Source organism: Periophthalmus magnuspinnatus, chromosome 10, assembly GCF_009829125.3.
Source record: "Periophthalmus magnuspinnatus isolate fPerMag1 chromosome 10, fPerMag1.2.pri, whole genome shotgun sequence".
Lineage (NCBI taxonomy): Eukaryota > Metazoa > Chordata > Actinopteri > Gobiiformes > Gobiidae > Periophthalmus > Periophthalmus magnuspinnatus.
The window spans coordinates 3423623-3446862 of NC_047135.1; the positions used below are offsets into that span (position 1 = coordinate 3423623).

At 41.3% G+C, this 23240-nt stretch overlaps 1 protein-coding gene across 2 annotated transcripts in view; it reads right to left on the minus strand.

The window, feature by feature from the left end:
* LOC117377829 (serine/threonine-protein phosphatase 2A 55 kDa regulatory subunit B beta isoform) overlaps window positions 1-23240 on the minus strand; it is a 178073-nt gene that overhangs the window by 20756 nt on the left and 134077 nt on the right. For both annotated transcript variants that reach the window (XM_033974331.2, XM_033974332.2), the window contains exons 2-4: window positions 21316-21413; window positions 16926-17091; window positions 7948-8060 (exon numbers count right to left, since the gene is read on the minus strand). In XM_033974331.2, coding sequence (XP_033830222.1) covers window positions 7948-8060; window positions 16926-17091; window positions 21316-21413 — 377 coding nt within the window. The remainder of the gene's footprint in view (window positions 1-7947; window positions 8061-16925; window positions 17092-21315; window positions 21414-23240) is intronic.

A 23240-nucleotide genomic window follows, 5' to 3' on the forward strand; every position in this document is an offset into this window, starting at 1 on the left:
GGCCACTTAGCAACGCTGTCAATCAAACCTGTTGCTAACGCTAACGGGAACAACCTCGGGGAAAGAAGACGCCTGATTTGTCTGTTTTTAATGTTCATATCTTTATTTACAGACACAATAGTGAAATAAAAACCCCAGGATCATGTAGAGGGTTAATACGAACATTTAAGACCAAAATGACCACTTCCTATTTGAAACGCAGCAGCTAGCAGGTCAGCTACGTCCATTTATACATACAGTCTATGGTGTGGATGTGATGTGTCGATAAATAAATAAATAAATACATAAATAAAGACACCAAAATGCTTCAGTGTGTGATGTACTGTGATGGTCTTTCCCGGGGTGTTGATTTTTCGCTCTTTTACGGAAGAGCATAGTCTCAGTTGCACATGGGCCCGGCGTGAACAGTCATCTGGTGTTTTTTTATGTATGTCTTTGCATAACCCCGGGGAGCTGTATGACATTTACTTCACAAATCGTACCGCGGCTGACAGTGAGCGGGGGGCTGCAGGCGCTTTGATGCTACTCCGAATATATGCATGTGAGAGGCTGATTTGTTTATCTCCGGCTCACATGCACGACCAGGAGAGCCGCCGCACCGCCACGGAAAAATACTCGCTCAGTTTGGAATGATTGTGGATGTGAAATCAGGTTTTCTTTTCTAAAATCAAATCAATTCATCTGTTATTATTAATTAAATGGTCTATGAATACATTTGACCCAGTTTAAACTTAAATCAGCCATATTGTGCTTGTATTTTTATAGTTATAATCTACGACAATGAGCAAATACGTTATAATTTGCACATTTTAAATCACAATAATCATCTAAAACGACTTAATAAAAGAAACAAATCCGCTGAGTTCCGCGCTAGAAAACTGCAGTGTCCAATGGGAGCTGACGTCGCCGTAAACGCCATCACAACAAAGCGCCGTGGAGCTGTTAGCGCCCCCTATCGACAGTTGAACATCACAATAGCGAGCAGCAGATTTGTTTTTATTTGTATCAAAACGACGACGCGACGCAGCCGAATCCTACGAGTGTCACCGATTAAGAAAATAAAACTGGAGAAGGAAGTGCGTACGTCACAGTGGGCGTGGACAGGTGGAGGTGAAAACAGGGGTTGATCTGCAAAATGGCGTCTTGAAAATAAGCAATTAAAGATTACTCCAGGGGGGTCCAAACTTTTCTCATTAAGGGCCACGTATAAAAACACAGACAAAGCTGAGGGACAATTGAGGTCGCCAGTACAGTCAATTCTTCAAATCGGCGTTATTATTACAATTTTATTCATACTTACATCCTCAACGGGACACATTAAATACTTGATATGGGCTTGTTAAAGTAGATTTTCGGAAATGTACAGTCAAAAGTACTGTTTACGGTAATATGGGCCAATTCACCTGGACACTTGAGGGCCTAGAAAAATTGGTCTGAGGGCCGCATTTGGCCCCGGGGCCACAGTTTGGGCATGCCTGGATTACTCAAACACGAATCACTCTAAATACAACTTGAAGAAACGACTAGAACTTGGATAAAAGCTCTGAAAAAAGAACAGGTTTGATCAAAGTGACTTCATCTCTCATGTTTTCTTGAGTCTCTTTAAAATCCAGATAATGATTATTTGTTATGTTTGTTTGTGTATATATTTTTACGGGGTCACTTTTAACTATGCGCCTCATATTAACCTGAAACTTTGACATAAGGCTAATCCTCCACATAGTTACTCCTGACATGAACCAAGCTCAAAACACCACACTCTGCACGTGCTCAGATTGCACACAGCGTTTCAATCCTATCTCCACTCACTGAATAAATAAAACATTTTCATTGTGAGGTATTTATTTTACCCCCAGGATCTTAGATATGATCCACACGAGCACTTTACCTCTGCAACGTCAGACCAGAGCTGTAGCGTTGATTTAAAATACTAATGCTAATCCCTGAAACGTTTTCTTCTGTTTTGTGGATTGAATTTTTCTTGACCGTTTCTTTGTCAAAATGCTGCAAAAAACTAAGACTTCAGGGATGTTTGAATAGTCCTGCATGTCCGAGCACGACCCCAGGGAGCCGTGATGTTTATTTCACTCTTTCTTCTTCACTCCCTCTCTCTTCTTCTCCTCCTCTTTCTCTCTCCATCTACCAGTTTCTTCGCTCTTCTTCTCTTCCTCCTCTTTCTTTCTCTCCCCCTCATTATCTCCCCATCGTCATTTGTCTCTTCTCTTCTAATTTTCTCTCTTCCCTTCACTCTCTCCCTCTGTTTTTCAACTTGATTCCCTCTCTCTCCTCCTCTCCACCTTACCCTCTCTCTTAATTTCTCTTTCTACCTGTCTTCTTCCTCTTCTTCCTCCTCCTCCTTATCCAGTCTCTCTTCTCCTCTCTCTTTGTCTCCCCTTCTTTCCCTCCCTCTCTTTCTCTCTCCATCTTTCCCTCTCTCTTTTTTACCTTCACTCCCTCTCCCTCTCCTTCTCGCTTTCTTTCCCTGTCTTTCTCTGTCTACTCATCTTCCTTTGTTTCTTCTTCTCCTTCTCTCCACCCTCCCCCTCTCCTCCCTCCTCCTTTCCTCCTCTCCTCTCTCCTCCTCCTCTCTCCTCCTCCCTCCTCCTCTTCTCCTCCTCCCCTCCTCTCTCCTCCTCTCTCCTCCTCTCCCTTCTCGTCTCCTCTCTCCTCCTTCCTCGTCTCACCTCCTCTCCTCCTCTCCTCCCTCCTCTCTCCTCCCTCCTCTCTCCTCCTCCTCTCCTCCTCTCCTCCTCCCTCCTCCTCCTCTCCCCTCTCCTCCTCTCCTCCTCCTCTCGTCTCCTCTCTCCTCCTCTCCTCTCTCCTCCTCCCTCCTCCTCCCTCCTCTCTCTTCCTCTCCTCCTCTCCTCCTCTCATGGAGGGGGAGGGAGGAGTCCAGAAGAAACGCTGAGGAGTCGTTCAGCCCCTGAAGGCAGCTCTGATCCGGGCCCAGGCTGAAGCTCACTCCTGTGTGTGTTCAAGGCCCCAAACCCACAGAGGGGCCACGGCGAGCTTCAAAGGGGCTCTCCCCGACGCCCCCCGCTGGCCGGATAAAACCCAGACAAAGGGGGGAGCGGAGGGGGGTGGGCGGGGGACAAATTGGTAGCGTCTCCCCCTCTTTTCTCCTCTTTTCTGGAGGTTTGTAGCTGGCGCTGTCACAGAGTCAGGGCGGCTCATCGGGGTCCCGTCGCTCCACGAGGGACGGGACGATAAACAATAATATCGTTTATCGTGATAAAAAGAGTCGACAATAATCGTTCGTGGGACTTTTTATATAATTATGATAATAGTCAACAACGATAATCACCGTTACCTCACCAAACTATACAGAAAAAAAAAAAAAAAAAAACTTACAAAAAGGGGCCCAGAATTGGAGCCTCTTCCTATTAATTAGTATTGGAGGGGGGCCCATGTGAGGCTTATTGCCCCGGGCCCCCAAATTTCAGTTGACGGCCCTGTTCATTTATAATATTCTCTGCTGAATCGTAGCTGTTTTCACCGAGTACGATACGAAACAGCTGTTTAACCATGGAACGTATTCATAATATTAAAATGAATTAAAGTAAAGTAATGATTCATATCCATAACATTTTCAAACCGTCAGGAACTTTAATAATTATCGTGATGTAATTGTCACAAAATTTGAATATCGTCCCGTGCCTACGCTCAGCGGGTGTCGGCTCAGACCACCCCCCCTCCCCCGATATGACACCCCCTCTCCCAGGTACCAGACACGTATTATTATGCATTTTTTGGCCGGTGCGACTTATACTCCAGAGCGATTTATAGTCCGGAAAATACGGTACATTGGATAGATTCACAAAAAAAAATCAATATTAAAACAAGTATTGGAACTAGCTACCCATTTGAAACATCAACACTTTTAAAAATCACATAAGTAGGACAAATTTGGACCTTTTCTGAGCAGTTTTATATCGGCTAGTATTGATCTAGAAGTCAGAAGTAGTAATAGTATGAGTAATATTGTGTTAGCCCCAACATTCTGGCTTTTATGACAATGGGATTCAAATCAGTATCGAACATTTAATAATTTCTTCAGCATCAAAATCGACATTTTAGTGTCATGACAGCACAATTCTCAAAGCGTTTAAAGGTCCTAGATTACGCAAAATTGTCTCTTGTGAGCGTTAAGTCGTGTTCTAATGTTGTTTCCTCCTCAAAAACAGACCTGGAGTTGTGTTTTGTTTCATTCACACATGTCTGTCTACATCTCCAAAGCTCAAAACGCTCTGTTCCACCTTGTGATGTCATGAAGTGGTAGTTTTTTCCCCAAGTTAACACCTCCTTTTTATCTTTAGTTCAGTAGAGATTGGCAACTTCAGAGCTGAAATCATCCAAATTATTCAAGTTCAGGTTGAAGTATTGAGTTTAAAAACACAGCGGAGCACTTCCTGTATCACCACACGATGACATCACAAGGTGGAACAGAGTGTTTTCAGTTTGAGAGAAGAACTCAGCCTAAATATACAGGTTTGTTTGTGTGTTAAACGTGTGAATGAAACAAAAAAAAACACAACTCCAGGTCTGTTTGCGATAAGAAAACAACATTATAGTGGATCAGAAAATGGCGTTACACCGGCCCTTTAAGAGTCACGTGAGGCTCGTTCTGCTTTCTGATTGGACGGCAGCTTGAGAACAAAACTCCAGTAAGTAAATTCTCAAAAATGATCATAAGACAATTGTTTACCAGCACAAAAAAGGTAAATAAACACAACTCCAGGTCTGTTTGCGATGAGGAAATGACATTAGAACATAAAATCAAAAATCAAAAATGTCAAAAATGTCTGCCTAGCTTTAAAAATGTGCTTGTGTCTTTCATTTCTGGTTCCTGTATTCATGTCTTTGTTGTTCCTTTAGACAGCTCTATCTCAAATTTAAATCTCTAAGCCGCACACTGCCCCCTCTCTCGCTGCGCCTTAACACCTCCCGTTTAGATTTCACAGTAAACCGGATTGCCACAGTCCCGGCCCGTCTTCCAGGTTGCTATGATCCCTTGGCCGTCCAGACAAAGAGCGAGAGCGAGACATGCTGAACACTGCACTAATCTACTGCTATGGACGACACACACAGACACACACACACACACACACCGCCCTGTGACCAAGCGCTTTGTGTGGAAATTAAAGAGGAGGTCGAGTGATAAGAGCTGGGGCACACGAGGGGAGGGCCATTCATACCAGAAGCACTAAAGTAGCCATAAAAACACATATTGTCGTTTGGGGGTGGACGGTCTGAGTATATGACTGTGATAATTTACTTCAAACAGCCACAGAGCACGGACGAAGGAACAGGCTCTGGTTAAGAATGGAAAAAAATATATGTAAGGTCAAAATTTAGACTCAAATTGGGCATAGAGTGTATAAAAACGTGGACTAAGTGAGTGTGACGTCACCCTCAGTGTTTAGCTCCAGTCAAATGAAGCTCTCCGAGGTTAGCAGTTATAGCGGCTAATTCTGAGGTGATAATAATTAAAACCGCAGAATCATGTAGAGGGTTAATGCGAACATTTAAGACCAAAATGACGAGTCTGACAGCAGCAGGTACAGAGAGAGGACACAGTTTTTCAATAGAAAGTGAATTGGAGCCAGAGTCGATGGAGCTGGAAGCGCCTATTTGGAAAGCAGGGGCTAGCATATTAGCTATGTCTATCTGAAGATAGTGGATTAGCTATGTCTATCTGAAGCTAGCGGGTTAGCTATGTGTATTTAAAGCTAGCGGGTTAGTTTTGTCTATTTGAAGCTTGCGGGTTTAGCGGGTTAGCTATGTCTATTTGAAGCTAGCAGGTTTAGTGGGTTAGCATGTCTTTTGGAAGCTCGCGGGTTTAGCGGGTTAGCTATCTCTATCTGAAGCTAGTGGGTTGTTCGGTCCATTTTCTTCCTCTTATCCAGGGCTGGGTCGTGGGGGCATCAGTCTAAGCAGGGACTCCCAGATTTCCCTCACCCCAGACACGTCCTCCAGCTCCTCCGGTGGGACCCCAAGGCGTTCCCAGGGCAGATGAGAGACATAGTCCCTCCAGCGTGTCCTGAGTCTTCCCTGGGGCCTCCTCTCGGTGGGACATGCCCAGAACACCTCCCTAGCTTAGTTATGTCTGTTTGAAGCAATTAATTTGAGTTTCACAAACAAGATCATCATGAACAGAGTCTGTAACATCTCCAAAGCTGAAATCATCCTAAATGATGCTACTGAAGGTGTGTGGAGTTTAAAAACACACTGAAGCACTTCCTGTATTACCACATGATGACATCACAAGGTGGAACAGAGTGTTTTCCGTTTAAGAGAAAAACTCAGCCTAAATATGTAGGGTTTGTGTGTTAAACATTATAACTTAAATAGAGTAATCTGTGCCCTTTAATACTTCTAGTTCTACTTAATTCGTCTTCTTACTTTTTACATCTTCCAGAATAAAAATTAACACGATATAAAGTCATAATTCCTTGTTACAGAGATTAGTCAAAGTTAAGCTACTGGTTTTCAAAAGGAGGGTCTGCGTTGTGTCAGTGGGAGCGGTGGAAGCTGCAGCAGCGTTGAGATCGTTCTGAGGGATTAAGGCCTATCATAGCCACATGATCTTTTTCCGTCGTGGCTTTAGCGCCGCGTAATATGCAAACGGTGGATTATCAGAGCACCTTCTGAGACCCAGCATCCCAAAAGAGTCAGCTCGCCCAATTAACTCAACTACAACTCAACTGCGGACTAGAGATGGGACTTTCACCTCTTTTTATGGAATCTGAATCTTTTGGATCTGTTCGTATAAAAGAGCCGTTTGAAAGACTAGTTTTTTATACATATATATTGAGATGATTTAGAAGCCAGTGTGAGAACTCATTTTATCTACAAACTAATCAAAGACAAATAAGCAACGCTAAGATTTGTTTAAAAATGGTTCAAACTAAGAGTAGACATGCTAACTGCTAACCGCTAACTGCCACGTTCCATATAATAAGTGATCATGGGCGCACTTCCTGCTCCATCGGCTCTGGCTCCAATTCACTTTCTATTGAAAAACTGTGTCCTCTCTCTGTCTCTGCTGCTGTCAGACTCGTCATTTTGGTCTTAAATGTTCGTATTAACCCTCTACATGATCCTGGGGTTTTTATTTCACTATTGTGTCTGTAAATCAAGACATGAACATTAAAAACAGATAAATCGGGCGACTTCTTTCCCCGAGGTCACTCCCACTAGCCTTAGCAACAGATTTGACTGACAGCGTTGCTAAGCGCTCGCTCCCTGCTGAACCAGCGGCGTTACCTTCAACAGCCTCACTCTGGATTCGCTGTTTGGTTGCTATGACACTCGCCCTCACCGCTGGCTTAGCAGGGAGCGAGCGTTGCTAATGCTAATGCTAATGCTAATGTGCGAGCGACCTCAGGGAAAGAAGGCGCCTGATTTGTCTGTTATCAATGTTTATATCTTGATTATCTTGAATATCGCACCAACTCTACCACATCTACCAAAAAAAATCTACAAAAAACAAACAAAAACTGAATAACCCCATGACCTTTTTTCCCATTTATTCTACCCACTTAATCCATCAAGGGCTCGTGCGTTGAAGTCGTACACAGTCGTCCTAGTACAGAGTGAAGTATGGCTGTGTCTGGCCGTCCTGCAGAGTTATTACAGAGACATTACAGCGTGTGGGAGTGGGGCTGGTGCGACGCCGTTCCCTCTTTTATGATCTTTAATACCGCCACGCCTCATTTATCCTAATAGGTTTGCAGAGCCCAGTTGTTCACACAGAGATACACGTGCTGCTGTTTGTCTGTACCGCGTTTTAAATGTATTTATTATTTCATTATATTGATTTTTTGCATTCTTTTTGATGGCGAATCTAAGGATAATGATGCACTAGTGTAGTAGAACGCATTTCCTGTCAAGATCAGCAGCTCCGTACTACAATAACACAATAAGGTGAGTTGTGAGAGCGTTTACCCGCAGAGAGGTGATGGTGGACGGGTCTCGGATCCGGCCGTCCTCATCCTTCAGGTTGTACCCTTCCGGACGCTTGTCTCTTTCACTGATCTTCCACAGCTTCACTGTTTTGTCTGTTGAGCAAATCAAACACAGGCGCTTAGTTACAAAGGCGTTAATGGTTAATATCACGTTATAACAACTGACTGTCAGGATTCCAGTTTTTTTCCTGTGTTTCTGTGCCGTTTCCCCCGTCTCTTCTGTGTCTGTGTACCTGGAGCTGGGCGGAGCATCTGGCACCACCCACTCCTCACCTGCAGCCCGTCACCGATCACGCTTCAACCTCTGAATGACAAAGACTCTGCTCATTTCTCCACTCGTTGCCAGATCGTCAGTTTATCCTCCCCTGACCCCGTTTTTTTGGGATCACCTCAGCCTCCGACCCAGCTCCCAGCACCCAACCTTTGCATTTTTTTTGTAATGTTCGTTTTTCCTGTGTCCTGTGTCTGCACCAGTCATTACGACACTGACGCATTATAACAACAGCCAAATAATATTCAAATGGAGACAGTTTCAAGTGGAAAAGTCTCAGTTTTTGAATCACCATCGATGTACTTGCCTGTGTGACATCAAAACCTGGATGACACTCAGTCTACTCAAACTAAACAGTGACAAAACCGATATCATAATAATTCTCATTGACCAAAACCTCTCATTTGAATCTCATATAAAGCAAATAACCCGGACTGCCTTTTTCCATCTCAAAAACATTGCACGCCTCCGCCCATCACTCACCTTTTCAGCTGCAGAAACTTTAATCCACGCATTCATCACATCCAGAATCGATTACTGCAATACCATCCTATACGGCACACCCTCAAAAACACTTAATAAACTGCAACACATACAAAACTCTGCTGCTCGCACATCGCCCCGGTCCTCCAAAACCTCCATTGGCTCCCCATTTCTCAGCGAATTCAGTTCAAAGTTCTTCTTATCACTTTCAAAGCTCTCCATAACCTGGCCCCCTCCTCACAGATCTGCTCCATCACCACATTCCCTCTCGCTCCTCAAACGCAAACCTCCTCTCCCTCCCCTGTAGGACCAAGCTCCGACCCTGGGGAGAACCTGGGGAGACAGAGCCTTCTCCATCGCTGCCCCCACCCTCTGGAACACTCCACCACAACAACGCCGAGTCCGCACTGACCTCACCATCTTCAAAAAAAACACCTAAAGACTCACCTGTTCAAAGCTGCTTTTAATCTTTAATTATTATGAGTATTGATTTTAAATGTTTGTATCTTTGTACTTTTTCAAATTGTTCTTCTATGTAAAGTGTCTTTGAGTGTCGCTATATAAATAAAATGTATTATTATTATTATTATTATTATTATTATTATTATTATTATTATTATTATTATTATTATTATTATATTACTTTGGGTTTAAGTATCTGTCAGTACTATCAGCCAATACTAGTGGGTGGGGACAGTTCATAAAACAAAAACGAGCGTATAAAAGAGAATATAAATGTTTTTACAAGTACAAACATCGTGATAGGTTCCACAATCTGGGTAGTTTTTGATACATATTGGTAACGAGTAACAAAGTAAAAGTTGTAAAGTGCTGTACTCAAGTAAAATTTTTAGATATCTGTACTTTACTCAAGATACTTTATATTTTTACTTCACTACGTATGACAGCAGGTATCTGTACTTTCTACTCCACTGTGTTTTTGAACAGGACTGAAAAGTAAAAGTATTTTTTTTATTATAGTGTGAGACCTGGGGGTTTGTTTTTAACACGTTCATAATTTGAGAAAACAAAAATATACAAATAAAAAAATCCAATTGTTTCTCACAAATCTTTATCAAAATCACTACATTTAAAGCTTTATAAGACTCAAAATCTGTGTGAAATACTTTTATTTTTTACTCTTTAAGTCCATTTTTAAAGGGGCAGTTCAATACTTTCACTTGAGTGGATTTTTTCATGTGACACTTTTACTTTTACTTGAGTATTTTTTGTTCTCTGTACTTTTACTTAAGTCCACAATGGAGTTCTTCTTCCTCCACTGTTGGTAAAACAAAATAACTACTTGTTTAACAGCTTTAATAAACCCTGAATCAGCCGCACTGTTCACTGTGTCGTGTTTGTTCATGATTATTAAGACTAATTAACATGTACTTTTTAATAATAACAAACCAACTGAGTGACAGCGGTCGTAGTAGTAGTAGTAGTAGTAGTACTTTGTAATCTGAAGGTTGGCGGTTCGAATCTCGCTCTTGACATAAACAGATGAATGCGGTGCGAGTCCAACCGTCACACATGAATGCTGCTGTTGTATCCTTGAGCAAGACACTTAACCCCCCCCTTGTCTCCAGTGTCTGTGTACATTGGTGTATAAATATGTGAATGAATGAGTGAGTGGCCATTTACCAATAATAATACAGAACACTTGTCACTTGTCACTTGCGTTTCATGACACTCAAAGACGCGTCACACGGTTCAAGAAAAAAACACAAATGAAAGAACCAGATAAAGACGTCGTCGTTTGAATTTGATTTGATTAAACTTCTTTTGAACAGGTGAGTTTTCAGCGCGGTTTTGAAGACGGTGAGTGTGGACGAGTCTCTGATGTGTTTGGTCTTACGTTTAGTCCTGATGGGTGGAGACGGGGGCGGATGTGTGTGTGGTGAGGTTACGGAGGGACCTGTGCACAGCGGAGGAGCTTGAATCGGAGGCGTTTGGGGGATGGAGTCAGTGGAAAACTCTGAGGACAGGCCTGATCTGGACCTAATGTTTTGACCTTGTTTCATCCTGGTCTTGTAACTGTTTCATATTCTACTGTTTTTAGCATTAACAGCAGTATTTATCTTGCTTCAAAACTGTAATTGGACCTTTTTTTTTTTTTTTGCACTAATAAGATCCTGATGGTTATTTTTTCACAATAAGATTTAAGCTGTAGAAGGTTGAATACGTAACTTCTACGACTCGTTATAGATACAAACCGATCACTTAAAGGTCCTAAATTACACGAAATGGACTCTTGTAGCGTCAAGTCATGTTATAATGCTGTTACCTCATCAAAAACAGACCTACAGTTGTGTTTTGTTTCATTCACGCATGTCTGAGGAACCCTTTATTATTAGTCTGTAACATCTCCAAAGCTCAAAATGCTCTGTTCCACCTTGTGATGTCATGAAGTGGTAGTTTCAAGCTAACAACTGCCAGTAGTTCATTTAGGAGAGATGGCGATTCCAGGTTTGTTTGTGATGAGGAAACAACTCCATAACAGATCAGAAAACAGTGTAATATGGACTATTCAAGTGTTGCATTCTTTTTTTTTAAATATTGTACATTTAGACAAGTTTTCTTATATAATTCTGCTTCATGGTTTGATTTCAGTATTAATGCTTATGGTCTATATTTTCTTCAGCAACATATCACACCTCAAAATTTGTTATCGTGACAGGCCTAATTATAGCTCATGTGTTTTGTTGGTTTTTTTTTAAATTGTAGATTTAGAATAATTATTGTCGTTTAACCTCCTGAGACCTGGCGTTCTCATATGCCAGGCGTCAAACTCATTTTCACAGAGGGCCACATCAATAAAATGGCAGCTCTTAAAGGGCCAGATATAATTTACGACAGTACAAATGTAATCAAATGTAACGTAAAATAAATGCAACTACTTTTTAATCTTGTTAATTAATTTTTGTATACTTATTCAACTTACAAATATTGCATGGATATGAAAAAAGTTGTAACTATGTATCTCCTGATATTTTAAGACAGTCATACCTTTTAATTGACCTTGTCGCGGGCCACATAAAATGATGTGGCGGGCCGCATTTGGCCCACGAGCCTTGAGTTTGACACATGTGCCATATGCCAACAACAACAACATTTTGGGTTGTCCAGGCCACAATGCAATTTTTTAGAAGAAGAAGAACAGCATACAAGAACAGCAATAATGCAAAAATGTTCAATTTAGAATATTTTTAAGAATTTAGAATTTTCAGAATTTTTTTTTTTTTTAAGTCGCATGTCTTCCTGCTCCTGTCTGCAGCTCTTCACATGAGACACATTGTACCAAGAGGCACAATTGTTGTTTCTCATTTTGTTTTTACTCAGGACAAATGTTGCTGTGCTGTTTTTGCAAATAGCTATTCAAATGTTTTATCAAAATGATTAAAACGTAGAGCGAATGTCCTCATATGTGGACATCAAGATAATTCTTCAGGTCCCAATCAGCCGAAATAAGAGAGATTAAGAGAAATGAATAAAGCCATGCAAGAGCTTGGGCCTCAGGAGGTTAAATCTGCTCTTGGGTTAGTGTGTCAGTGGCATGAATTAGAGTTTCCACATTGTCGTTTATCGTGTATTTTTCCTTCAGCAATATCACTGTTGATTTTCTGACTTTCATCTGAGTTCCTGCGTGTTCCGTTCATCCGTTGCAGCTCTACGCTCAAACTGGATGTGGGGGCAGGGCTCGCAATCTGGCAGGAGCTGGTCCAAAGCCAAAAACCGAGATGACGAACGAGAGCCGGCGTGTCGATGTCAGCGATACCACTCCACAAGTTGCCTGAACATTTTTCCGGTGAAATCCATGCACGAGCTGGAGGCCAATTTCCCTTCGCTGTAAACACCAGTTACATCTCTGCGTCTCGCCTCAGTGCTTCAGTAGTATTTATTTTTTTTCTTCATTTCTACTGTGAGTACGGGCGTCGGAGTGAGAGGCCACATCGCCACAGGACCCGACCATCTGCTGCAGCCTTCACTGTCGCGCTCCTGCAGCAGCCATGCGTGAAGCGCGCAATCTGCAAGACGCCTCTCCGCTCATGTGTGACTCTGGGGCTGAGTGATACTCGGCTCCGGGCGTCTGGGGTCATGATTTCGAGACGATATAAAGCAGCTTCCGGGGACCACACTGTCGGTAAACGCATTCGTCGTTGAGGTAATGTTACGTGTCCGATTAGGTTTCTCCCGGTTATGGCTAAAGGTAATTCCCTGTGAAATGAATGTTCAGACAGAAGCCGTGTGGTGACCTACTAACACAAATTAGTTCACTTAGCAAAACCAGATGTAATTAATGTAATAGAATTGATTATATGGCTGCCACAGAATACCTAGATGGTGGTGTAACTATAGTTTTCCACCTTAAAGTCACTCAAAGCACTTTTTATCAAGGACAAAACAACGTTCTTCTGTGAGAGCTGGAATCGAACCGCTAACCTGTGCGTCAGAGGACAAACGCTCTACATAAACGCTTAGATAACTTAAGATGAACTCTGTGAACATGCGCTGAATCCAGTTCACCCCAAAAACATGGCAGAAAAAAAAGTAAAATTATCACTTTCATTACAAATTTTACGACTATAAAAGAAACCTGCATGTGTCTCATCTGCGGAGCGACTGTGGCGACGGCAAAGCAGAACAATCTGGAGAGACATTTCACTATGTGTTGCAAAAGTTCCACGCTAACTACCACCAGGAGGCGCTCTACGGGGAGAAAAAGGCCGTGAGCTAAAGGCAGATTTGGGTAAACGTCTTTTTTCATGAGATCGATGAAAAAGTCACAAAAAGCAACGGAGATTTATTTAAAAATATGTACGTTGATTTTTTTTTACATTGCATACAGTAATTGATAACTTTTTGAAACATGGAGCAACGTAGTTTATGTTTTGTTAAAGAGGTTTGTCTGTGGCTCATGGAAATCGGACAGTTTTCTTCTGAGATTAAAAAAGATTAAAAAAGTTAAAGTCCTGAATATTGAGATCTGTTTCCCAATTCGCTCATTGTTGATTATTGTGAGAAATGATTCATGTGATCAGTGTCTTCACATAGAGCACATGTGTCAAACTCAAGGCCCATGGGCCAGATACGGCCCTTCACATCATTTTATGTGGCCCTCGACATGGTAAATTAAAAGGTCTGATGGTGTTAAAATGTCATTTTAGCAGGAGACACACAGTTACATAGCCTTATTTTTACATCTAGGCAAATGCATATGCAATATTTGTAACTTGAATAAGTAATAAATACAGAAACAATGAATAAACAAATTAAAAAAGTAGTTAGATTTATTTTACATCTGGCCTTTTGAGGGCCGCCATTTTGCTGCTGTGGCTCTCAGTGAAAATGTGTTTGATGCCCCTGCCATAGAGGATCATCATTTATCTTAATAATGCTTAAATAAAGGCAAACTGAGCAAATTTAAGAGCGTATCAAACGGGTCGCCCTTCGTTTAACTCGATGCCTGTGAAGTAGCTCTCACTTTCAAAAAGGTTGATGTCTCCTGTTCTATACTGTGTGCCTGGTCTATGTGATTAGCCCTTTGCTGCTTTATTTGAAACAACGAACAAATTGTAAAGTAAAGGACCATGTGACACTATCCACCACGAGCCGATCTTCTATACTCAAATCTGCTGACTGCTGTGATCACGCTTGTTAGCAGCAACATATTTGCATTTCTAGTTTAAAAGGTAATGAGAATTCAGTCACGAGGGGCCAGATGCCTCTGTACTCTGCCAGTGACAAGAATGGATGCAGTAATAATGAAAACGGTGCATGATTTTCTGCAGAAACGAGAGATTGACTGATGTGGGTTTGAAATTGTCAGGTAGAGAAGCGCGGGTTCGGCTTTTTTCCAACCCGCGCGTCCCACATTTCTGATAACATATGGTCCGCCCTGGCCCGCGGCGCACAGCAGAATCTATTTAAATGACCCAGCGCGACCTGCACCCGCAATCATTAAATACACTGAAAAATGCGTCAATAAATGCAGCTTTATTTTAGCGAAAAACGTGCTTGAAAACTGACATAACATGAGTGAATCTGTCAATGTGATGAACCAGCTGTAGTTTTCTTTCAAAATAAACTAATACCTCATCTTCCATGTTCAAATCACTTCCTTTTGGTGCTGTTTACTGTGGCAAATGGTTGAAACTGGCTAATGTGGCGTGCAATGTCAAATCAAATATAATCAAACATAGGCCAATGTAGATGCATATTAGTTTGTTTTAAAATATTTTAAAGGCTGTAGTAATAACAGTCTACATATTTTTCTTCTGTAAAAAGCTGACCCGCCCCAACCCGCCTCAACCTGCCTCGCAATCAATAGATTTTTTTCCAGCCCTGACCCCAACCCGCGGGTCAGAAGTCAGAACCCACGCAGCATCTCTATCGTCAGGATCCTCCCATCTGCTGCTGTTTTCCCTCTTGTCTCCGCCTCCTTTGTCCGTGTCTCCTCCCACCTGGGCGTCGGTTTACCTGCTCTGACGGCTGCACACCTGGATCCAGCGTCCCTCTTCACCTGCAGTAGAAGACGCCTGGTTTTTCATCCTCCCCTCGCCAGTTTGTTGTTGAAATTTAACTTTTTTCAGCTTTTAGGTCCAAAGTAAAACGGTGACAAGCTCTGACGATATATTTGTGACGGTGTGTTAGACTGATTTTGATTCTTTTCCCCAAATAATCTAATTTAAATCGACCTCAAACCTTTATCAACCTGATACACAATAACGCATTTTTAGGCAAGGTTTAATGCTACAGAGAAATATCGCGATAAACGGTAACATTGAAACTGCAGATAATTTCAATGAACCATTTTTTAAACAAACTGTATCATTAAAAAGCAGATAAATGGCGGAATTAACCTATAATTGGCCACATAAGGAACTGATTCTCCTGTCCACAGCTCAAATCTGACCTCATTACATAAAAGTGACAAAAAATCTCCCCACTACTGCAAAGAAAAAGTAAACACGATACATAAACAAAATAAATAACCTGAAGAAATAAGTTGGAAAAGCAAAAGGGAAGCTGCCATCTTTAACAGCCGTGTACCTGATGTTTATTTACTCTGGTCAGAAAAGCTCTTTACATCAGACGGCGTCAAACGTAACGGGAAAAGCGGCTAACGATGAACAAATATGTACAACGTAAAATATAATCTGTTTGGTAAATGGTAATGGTCCCGTTTTTAGAGTGTTGGATGAAGTACACGAGTTTGTTACTTAAGTAAAAGTGCAGATACAGAGGCAAAAAGTTACTTAAGTAAAAGTAAAAGTATCACATGAAAAATTGGCTTAAGTAAAAGTGTTTAAGTACTAAGTTTAAAATGTACCCAAAGAGTAAAAAGTAGAAGTATTGTTCATTTGTTAAAGTGTAAATGATAAAAAACAGTAGTAAATACAAATCCATTTCTTAATTTTCTTATGAATTTAACGTGTTTATTTCAGTTTTGCTCAAAGCCGAAGCTCGAATTCAAAAACTTTAGTCAAACATGATAAAAATAACCTCTTAAATCACATGAAAAGTACTTTTTTACTTTTCAGTCCTGTTCAAAAACGTAGGGCAGTAGAAAGTACAGACACTGCTCTCAAATGTAGTGAAGTAAAAGTCAAAAGTATCCACTGTAAAACGTACTTAAGTAACGCACAGACGCCTAAAAAATCTATTTAAGTACAGCACTTTACTACTTTCACTACGTTACCTTCCTCGACTGCATTTTTATTTCTTTCACGCTCAAAATTCCCTTCTATAACTGCTGTGGGTCTATGTTCCTGACTCATGGTTTGAAATCAAGTATAAACCGTTTACGTGATGTGATGTTCTCTGAAATTAGCTTCTCTCTTCGTACAGTAACGCAGTGTTTCTTCGTATTCCCGCTACAACGCTTACATTGTTTATTAGGAGGTAAGCGGCTCATCCTGCGTCGCCTCCTCTTCCCCTCGGTCATAATTAAACCGTGAAACCAACGCCGCCATAATCGCTCCTATACGTTACATAATTACATCCCCCCGATAGCGTCGTTACTGTGACATCCTCGCACGCTTTTGTGAACCCGTTTGACTCACTGTCGTCGCTTTTGTTTGCCGTGTTAAGTGCGTTGAACTGTGACCGGCGCCTAATGCACGGAGTGACAGTTTACATTAACGTATATTACCCTCAGCGGTGACACGACACGGCAGAGTTGGTTTAACCTTTGACCTTACCGTTGGTGGAGAGGAGGAAGTAGGCGGCGTTTTGCTGAGGGAGCCATTTGATCTTGTTGATTTTCTCCTCGATCTCTAAACTCTTCAGGTAGTCGAACTCCGGCTCGTGGCTTTGGAATGTGCTGTAGACGTTGTACTCTCCTCTGCGCTGAGGCTGGCTTTTACTCTGCACGGAAAAAAACAAAACAAAAACTTCATTGAGGTGTGGATTTCAGAAAATATTTGGCTTTCTGATACCTGATACTAGCTTTAAACCAGATTATAACAAGACTATACCAGGAAAACGAGCCGTAAATATGGTTAACCACGATTTAAAGGTGCACTCTGCAGCTTTTCTAGTGAAAGTCAGCAACCTGAGTGTCTCCAAAGTGTCTCCAATGTGCATTTTCTTGGCTCTGTGCAAGACGGTAGCCGGTTATTTCCAATCAGAAGCACGTTTAATGTTCATTTTTCATTTATTTATTTATTTCGAGCACAGGTTCACCTAAAGCACATCGCAAAATCTGTTCTTACACGAGCTCGAAAACACTTTATTTATGCTTTTTATTCAGTTGAACGAAAATAGAAAAGGGGATGTTACCGCCCTGGGTCTTAAGTCCTTTTTTGTTGTTTGTATTTGCGCATTGTGTTTCTTGTGTGTTCCTCGCCCACCTTCAGACGCCTCCCATCCCATTTAAGAAGATCGGGGACACCTCCTCGGGGCTGCTGGCAATTCGCGCGTGTCTCTTCGTCATCAGTACTGACTGTGTGTTTGTTCGTAAGATTTTGTTTTTGTAAAATTCGTGTTTTAGTTACTTTACCGTTGTTTTTTGGTTTAAATCCTTGCAAGGATCCTTTTATTTATCTATGTTTAGTCCCTTTTACTTTAGTTTACCCTTATATTCCTGTTAAATTACTTCTTATTTTACCATCTCTCCACCTTGGTTTACTTTTTATTACTTGACAATAAAACTCTCTGTAGACCGTAGACCAGGGGTGTCCAAACTTTTTGCACAGAGGGCCAGATTTGGTGATGTGAAAAGCTGCGGGGGCCGAACATTCACCCTGATCTTTCTTTGAACCATTAATATTAAATGCACATGAGCTATTTAATTATTTTTTTTTACTTTTTATTGCAACTGGCTTTCACCTTTCAAAAACAAAATGAATTATACACAGATTATAAATATGAAAAAGTGAACATTTAATCTGTGGTTTTGATTATCACAATAAAATTAATTCACTGAGATTTTCAAATTTATTCACCGAACAAACTGAGACTGGACTGAAACTGAGATCTGGACTGAAACTGAGATCTGGACTGTAGTAAATGGGCCTGGTCTGGCTCAAAGACGGTGGTTTGGACGCACAAAACGTCGCAGGTGAGTCAGTCTTGTCCTCGCTCGGTTCTTGTTAAAGTTCATAACCGAGAACTAAACAAACTCAGCATTTTCTTAGCAAATGTTCGAATTTCTTTAAACCTGTCTTTATCCGATTGCCGTTAAAAGTCAGCGAGAGCGCGACCTCGGAGCACGGCCCGGATCTGCTGCCATCCTCGGTGAAATATAATATCGCTTGTGAATGTGTATTTTACGTTGGTCAACAGTGCAATGGGCCACACATCATTATTTTTATTCCAGATGCTGCGGGCCAGTGGAAATTTGTACACGGGCCGCAATTTGCCCCCGAGCCGGACTTTGGGTGTGCCTGCCATAGACCATGTTGTTATATAAAAAACTTAAATTTATGAAAACTGTGGCATTGTTTTTGTGTTAAATCCAGATCATTCCACAGTTTCACCGCACACACACACTCACAAAAATTTTTACGGCTGGTAGAATAAAATTTCCGTAAGCTCTCTCCTCTTTTGCACGTTTCATGGTATTAACTTATTACAGTTGACCCGAGCGTTTCCGGCGTAGTGTAACGTCTATGAGGGTTTAACGGGATCACGCTAAAATCAATAAATCCTGACACTTTACACGTGTTTAACATGTTGTCAGTGACGTCCAGGCGGCTAACGTTGGGCACGGAGCCAAGCGCTTTGCCGACAATGTTTTGCAGAGGCAGTAAACGTCCAGCGCTGTGGAGATGGAAAACTGTCGCCATGGAAACAAGCAGGTGACAACGGGACAGGTTTTTGAAGCGATTTCTTTAGCGATAAAAAAAAACATGTGAGTAAAAAGAGGTAAAGAGTCTAATGTCAAGACTAAGTTACAGACCTTTATGTAGTTTGACCTCGCTATAAAATGATGATCCACGACTCGAGTCTGAGTTTTCCGCAGGATTAAACCTCTTTTGTCTTCATTTCAACCCAGTTTTGTTTTGTTTAGCCGTTAAAACTTGTCCTGAGTCTTTTCCTCAGAAGAATTGTGAGAATGTGATTTCACAAACATCAAATACTGTGCAAATAACCCCCCTGATTTCTTGTTAAAATCATTTACATTTGGCATTTCCCCAAAGTCTCTCAGCTTCACATCAAACGGAGAAATATTCATAATTTGGAGTGAAGTATGGCTGTACTGCAGATTCTTTTTCAGTGTTATTTACCGGCTGAGTGTGTGTGTGTGTGTGTGTGCAGGGGGCCAGAATAATGGCATCTCTTAATGTTTTTTTTTGTTCTTACGCCTCATTTATTCCATGCGTTAAATGTATGTTGCTGTGGGGCGCTCAGTTCTTTCTGCAGTAACATAATCTACAGCACAGAAGCCTCTTTGTATCATCATTTATTTATATTTCTATAAACAAAATCATTCATATTGAGAAGAAGTTTCTCTCATATAAAACCATCTCATCTGCTACTGGCCATGTTTGCTCAGGTCCTGACTAGAACCAGGAAGTACTTCACACATGTGTCCTGTGGCTCAGGTCTCTGGCTCCTGTGGCTCAGAGACTTTAAAGCAGCTCAGTGTGAACAAGTCTCTGCATGGACCAGCACCAAAGAACATCTCCCACATGAGCCACATGAACCATCTCACATGAGGAGGACTAAACCAGGACTAAACCAGGACTAAACCAGGGCTGAACCAGGGCTAAACCAGGACTAAACCAGGACTAAACCGGGATTAAACCATGGACTAAAGCAGGACTAAAGCAGGAGTAAACCAGGACTAAACCAGGACTAAACCAGGACTAAACCAGGACTAAACAAGAACTAAACCAGGACTGAACCAGGACTAAACCAGGACTAAACAAGAACTAAACCAGGACTAAACAAGAACTAAACCAGGACTGAACCAGGACTAAACAAGAACTAAACCAGGACTGAACCAGGACTAAACTAGGACTAAACAAGAACTAAACCAGGACTGAACCAGGACTAAACCAGGACTAAACAAGAACTAAACCAGGACTGAACCAGGACTAAACTAGGACTAAACCAGGACTGAACCAGGACTAAACCAGGACTAAACCAGGACTGAACCAGGACTAAACCAGGACTGAACCAGGACTGAACCAGGACTGAACCAGGACTAAACCAGGACTAAACCAGGACTAAAACATGACTAAACCAGGATTAAACCAGGATTAAACCTGGACTAAACCTGGACTAAACCTGGACTAAACCAGGACTAAACCCGGACTAAACCCGGATTGAACCGGGACTGAACCAGGTTTTATTCTGCACTTGTCTCTTTTAATGTTAATTGTATGATGCTTATTTATGCTTTGATTTGCTGTATTGTGATTTTAATGTCTTTCTTAATCTATGAAGTACTTTGAATTACTTTGTCTACAATTTGTATTCGTGCTCTATAAATAAACTTGCCTTTTGTATTTTTTGTATTTTTTTCATTCATTCAAAGCCACAAGTCTTTTATAGAAACAAGGTGACGTCTGTAACTTTTGTACTGATCCAAAATCTCCCAGAAGCAGCGGGCCGTTACATGAGTCCTGTCACGATAATAACACATTTTGAAGCTTGAAATATTGCGATAAATGATAATATTGAAACTACTTTATGCCCATGATTAAGAATTAAATAATGCAAGATAATTCCAGTAAACCAATTTAAATCGACTAGTTTCATTAAAAGACACGAGCTGCAACAGATAAACAGCAGAATGTAAAAATAACTGTCCATAAAAAAGACTTATTCTCCCATCCACAGCTCAAATCTTATCGTATCGCAACAAAAATCCTCCAAATCGACCAATTTTTCCAATCTATAGTTCCAGTTTTCATACATTGAACAATAGATCGATGTAGTGATTATCGTGACAGGCTTGAGGCAGTTATATTAAACATTTCTTGAACAAATCATTCCGTGTTTTGACTAGTCCTGGAGAAAGAGAAGGCCGCACCCCCTTCGAACCGAACGCTTTTTATGAGGAACACAAAAGAGATCAATGCGTTTACCCTGGCCTCGGAGCTCTAGTGCCGCCAGTGTCATTAGTGGTACATTTCCTACCTCCTGCTCCCGCTGGAACACAACCACTCGGCCTCCTTTGTCCCCGGTGGCCAACAGCTCCCCCGATGAGTTAAACTCCACCGTTGAGATAATGTCAGCTGAAACACACATTAGGAGAGAACGTCAGGAGTCAGGACAAGCACACAGAACAGAAATCTCTCATAAAAACACGGAAAAAAGCTTTGAAATTCAATGTCAAGTGGTCTGCGGAGTGGGAAAAGTAGGTTAAGGAGAGGCGCTGCGTGGTATCAGCTAATGCAGTCCTATTCCTGAGACTGAAGTGAGCCAATTTGAGTCGTTTAATTGTGTTGGTGGTTTTAAAAGGCTCTCCCGCGAACAACAGCATTCGTTTTTGCTGCTCTGAGCTGCGGGACGCCCCCTACTGTTTTCACTCCGTTGTCTCGTAATTAAAGATGAAACCATGACCTGCCGAATCCCTCGTACCTCATGTTTTCTAAAGTCGGTGTGCGCATTTTTAAATCCACGTTCCAGACACTCACCCATTCACTCACCGAGGCCTGTCATGATCACACACCATACGTCGTTACATAACGATAAACGGTAAAACTGAAGCTACTTTATGCCACTGACAAAAGAACAAGCAGGATCATCGCAGTGAACCTTTTTGTAAATGGACAGAGAGCAGAAAAATGCCATAGAAACGACTTATTCAAAGCTTTACCGCTCAAATCTGATTGTAACGCAACAAAAATCGGCCCATTCTTCAACAGACGATCTAGATAAATGTGCACACGATAAAGATTGAGCCCAAAAATGCACCGTTTCAGCTTTAAAATACTCAACGATAAGTCCATAAAGTGATTAGAGAGTGGGATTTGAACCGGCAACCTTTCAGATCAGTGGACAAACACTTCACCAGCTGCGCTACTGTTGCCCCGTTTTCCAGCACGATCTGCAGAACAGCGATCCTGGGCTTCAGACGCCAAAACTTGTAGAAAATTAAATGTTACTCCTAAAAAAAACAAAAACATCCTCCTCTCATTTAAAGATTTTATATGACATTAATGCATGTATTTTAAAATCTGATTTATCGTATTTTCTGGACTGTACATCGCTCTGGAGTATAAGTCGCATCAGCTAAAAAATACATAATAATGAAGAAAAAACATATATAAGTCGCACTGGACGATAAGTCGCATTTTTGGAGAACATTTATTTTACAAAATCCAAGATCAAGAACAGACATTTTATCTTTAAAGTCAAATTATAATAATAGAAATAAAATAGAGAACATGAGATATTTACACAGCAGAATCCTGTTGCTACGAGCCTACAGAGCAATGTGTAAGAGTGAAGATAATTAGTGTAGCACGGTACGGTCTGCTTTTATTTGGACAGGGACAGTGCACAACAATACACTGACCTTAACAAAAAAAAAAAAAAAACAGAAAAGACATTTGGTGCCAGGTTATTGCAAAAATACTAATTTCCACGTGTCGTCTCTGGACAGGCTGATGTTAAATTAGAGTAACAGTTTGGTGTAGGTGGATGAACGACGTGTAAACATATGGTAAATACATAAAATACAACACATCTCGCCCCTTAAATATGACATTTCTAAAAACATAACAAATTATTATGGATTACAGGTTAAATCCTAATTCAAAAAAGCCTGAAGAGAACATCAAACGACCACATAGATTTGAACTGAACTAAAAGCTATTTATGTAAGAAGCATATCAATTTAACCATAGGAAAAATAGTACTGCACATTCAGGTCAAAGGTCACATTTTTATATAGTGATTTTCTGTTTTCAAGTCACTCAAAGCGCTTTACATGAAGGAACCACACAGGTCAGTGGATCTAACCTGTTCACCGATGATGTTTATGCTGAGAGAAGGGATTTGAACTGCCAACCGTGGGATCAGTGGGCAAACACTCTACCAACTGAGCCACCAACTGA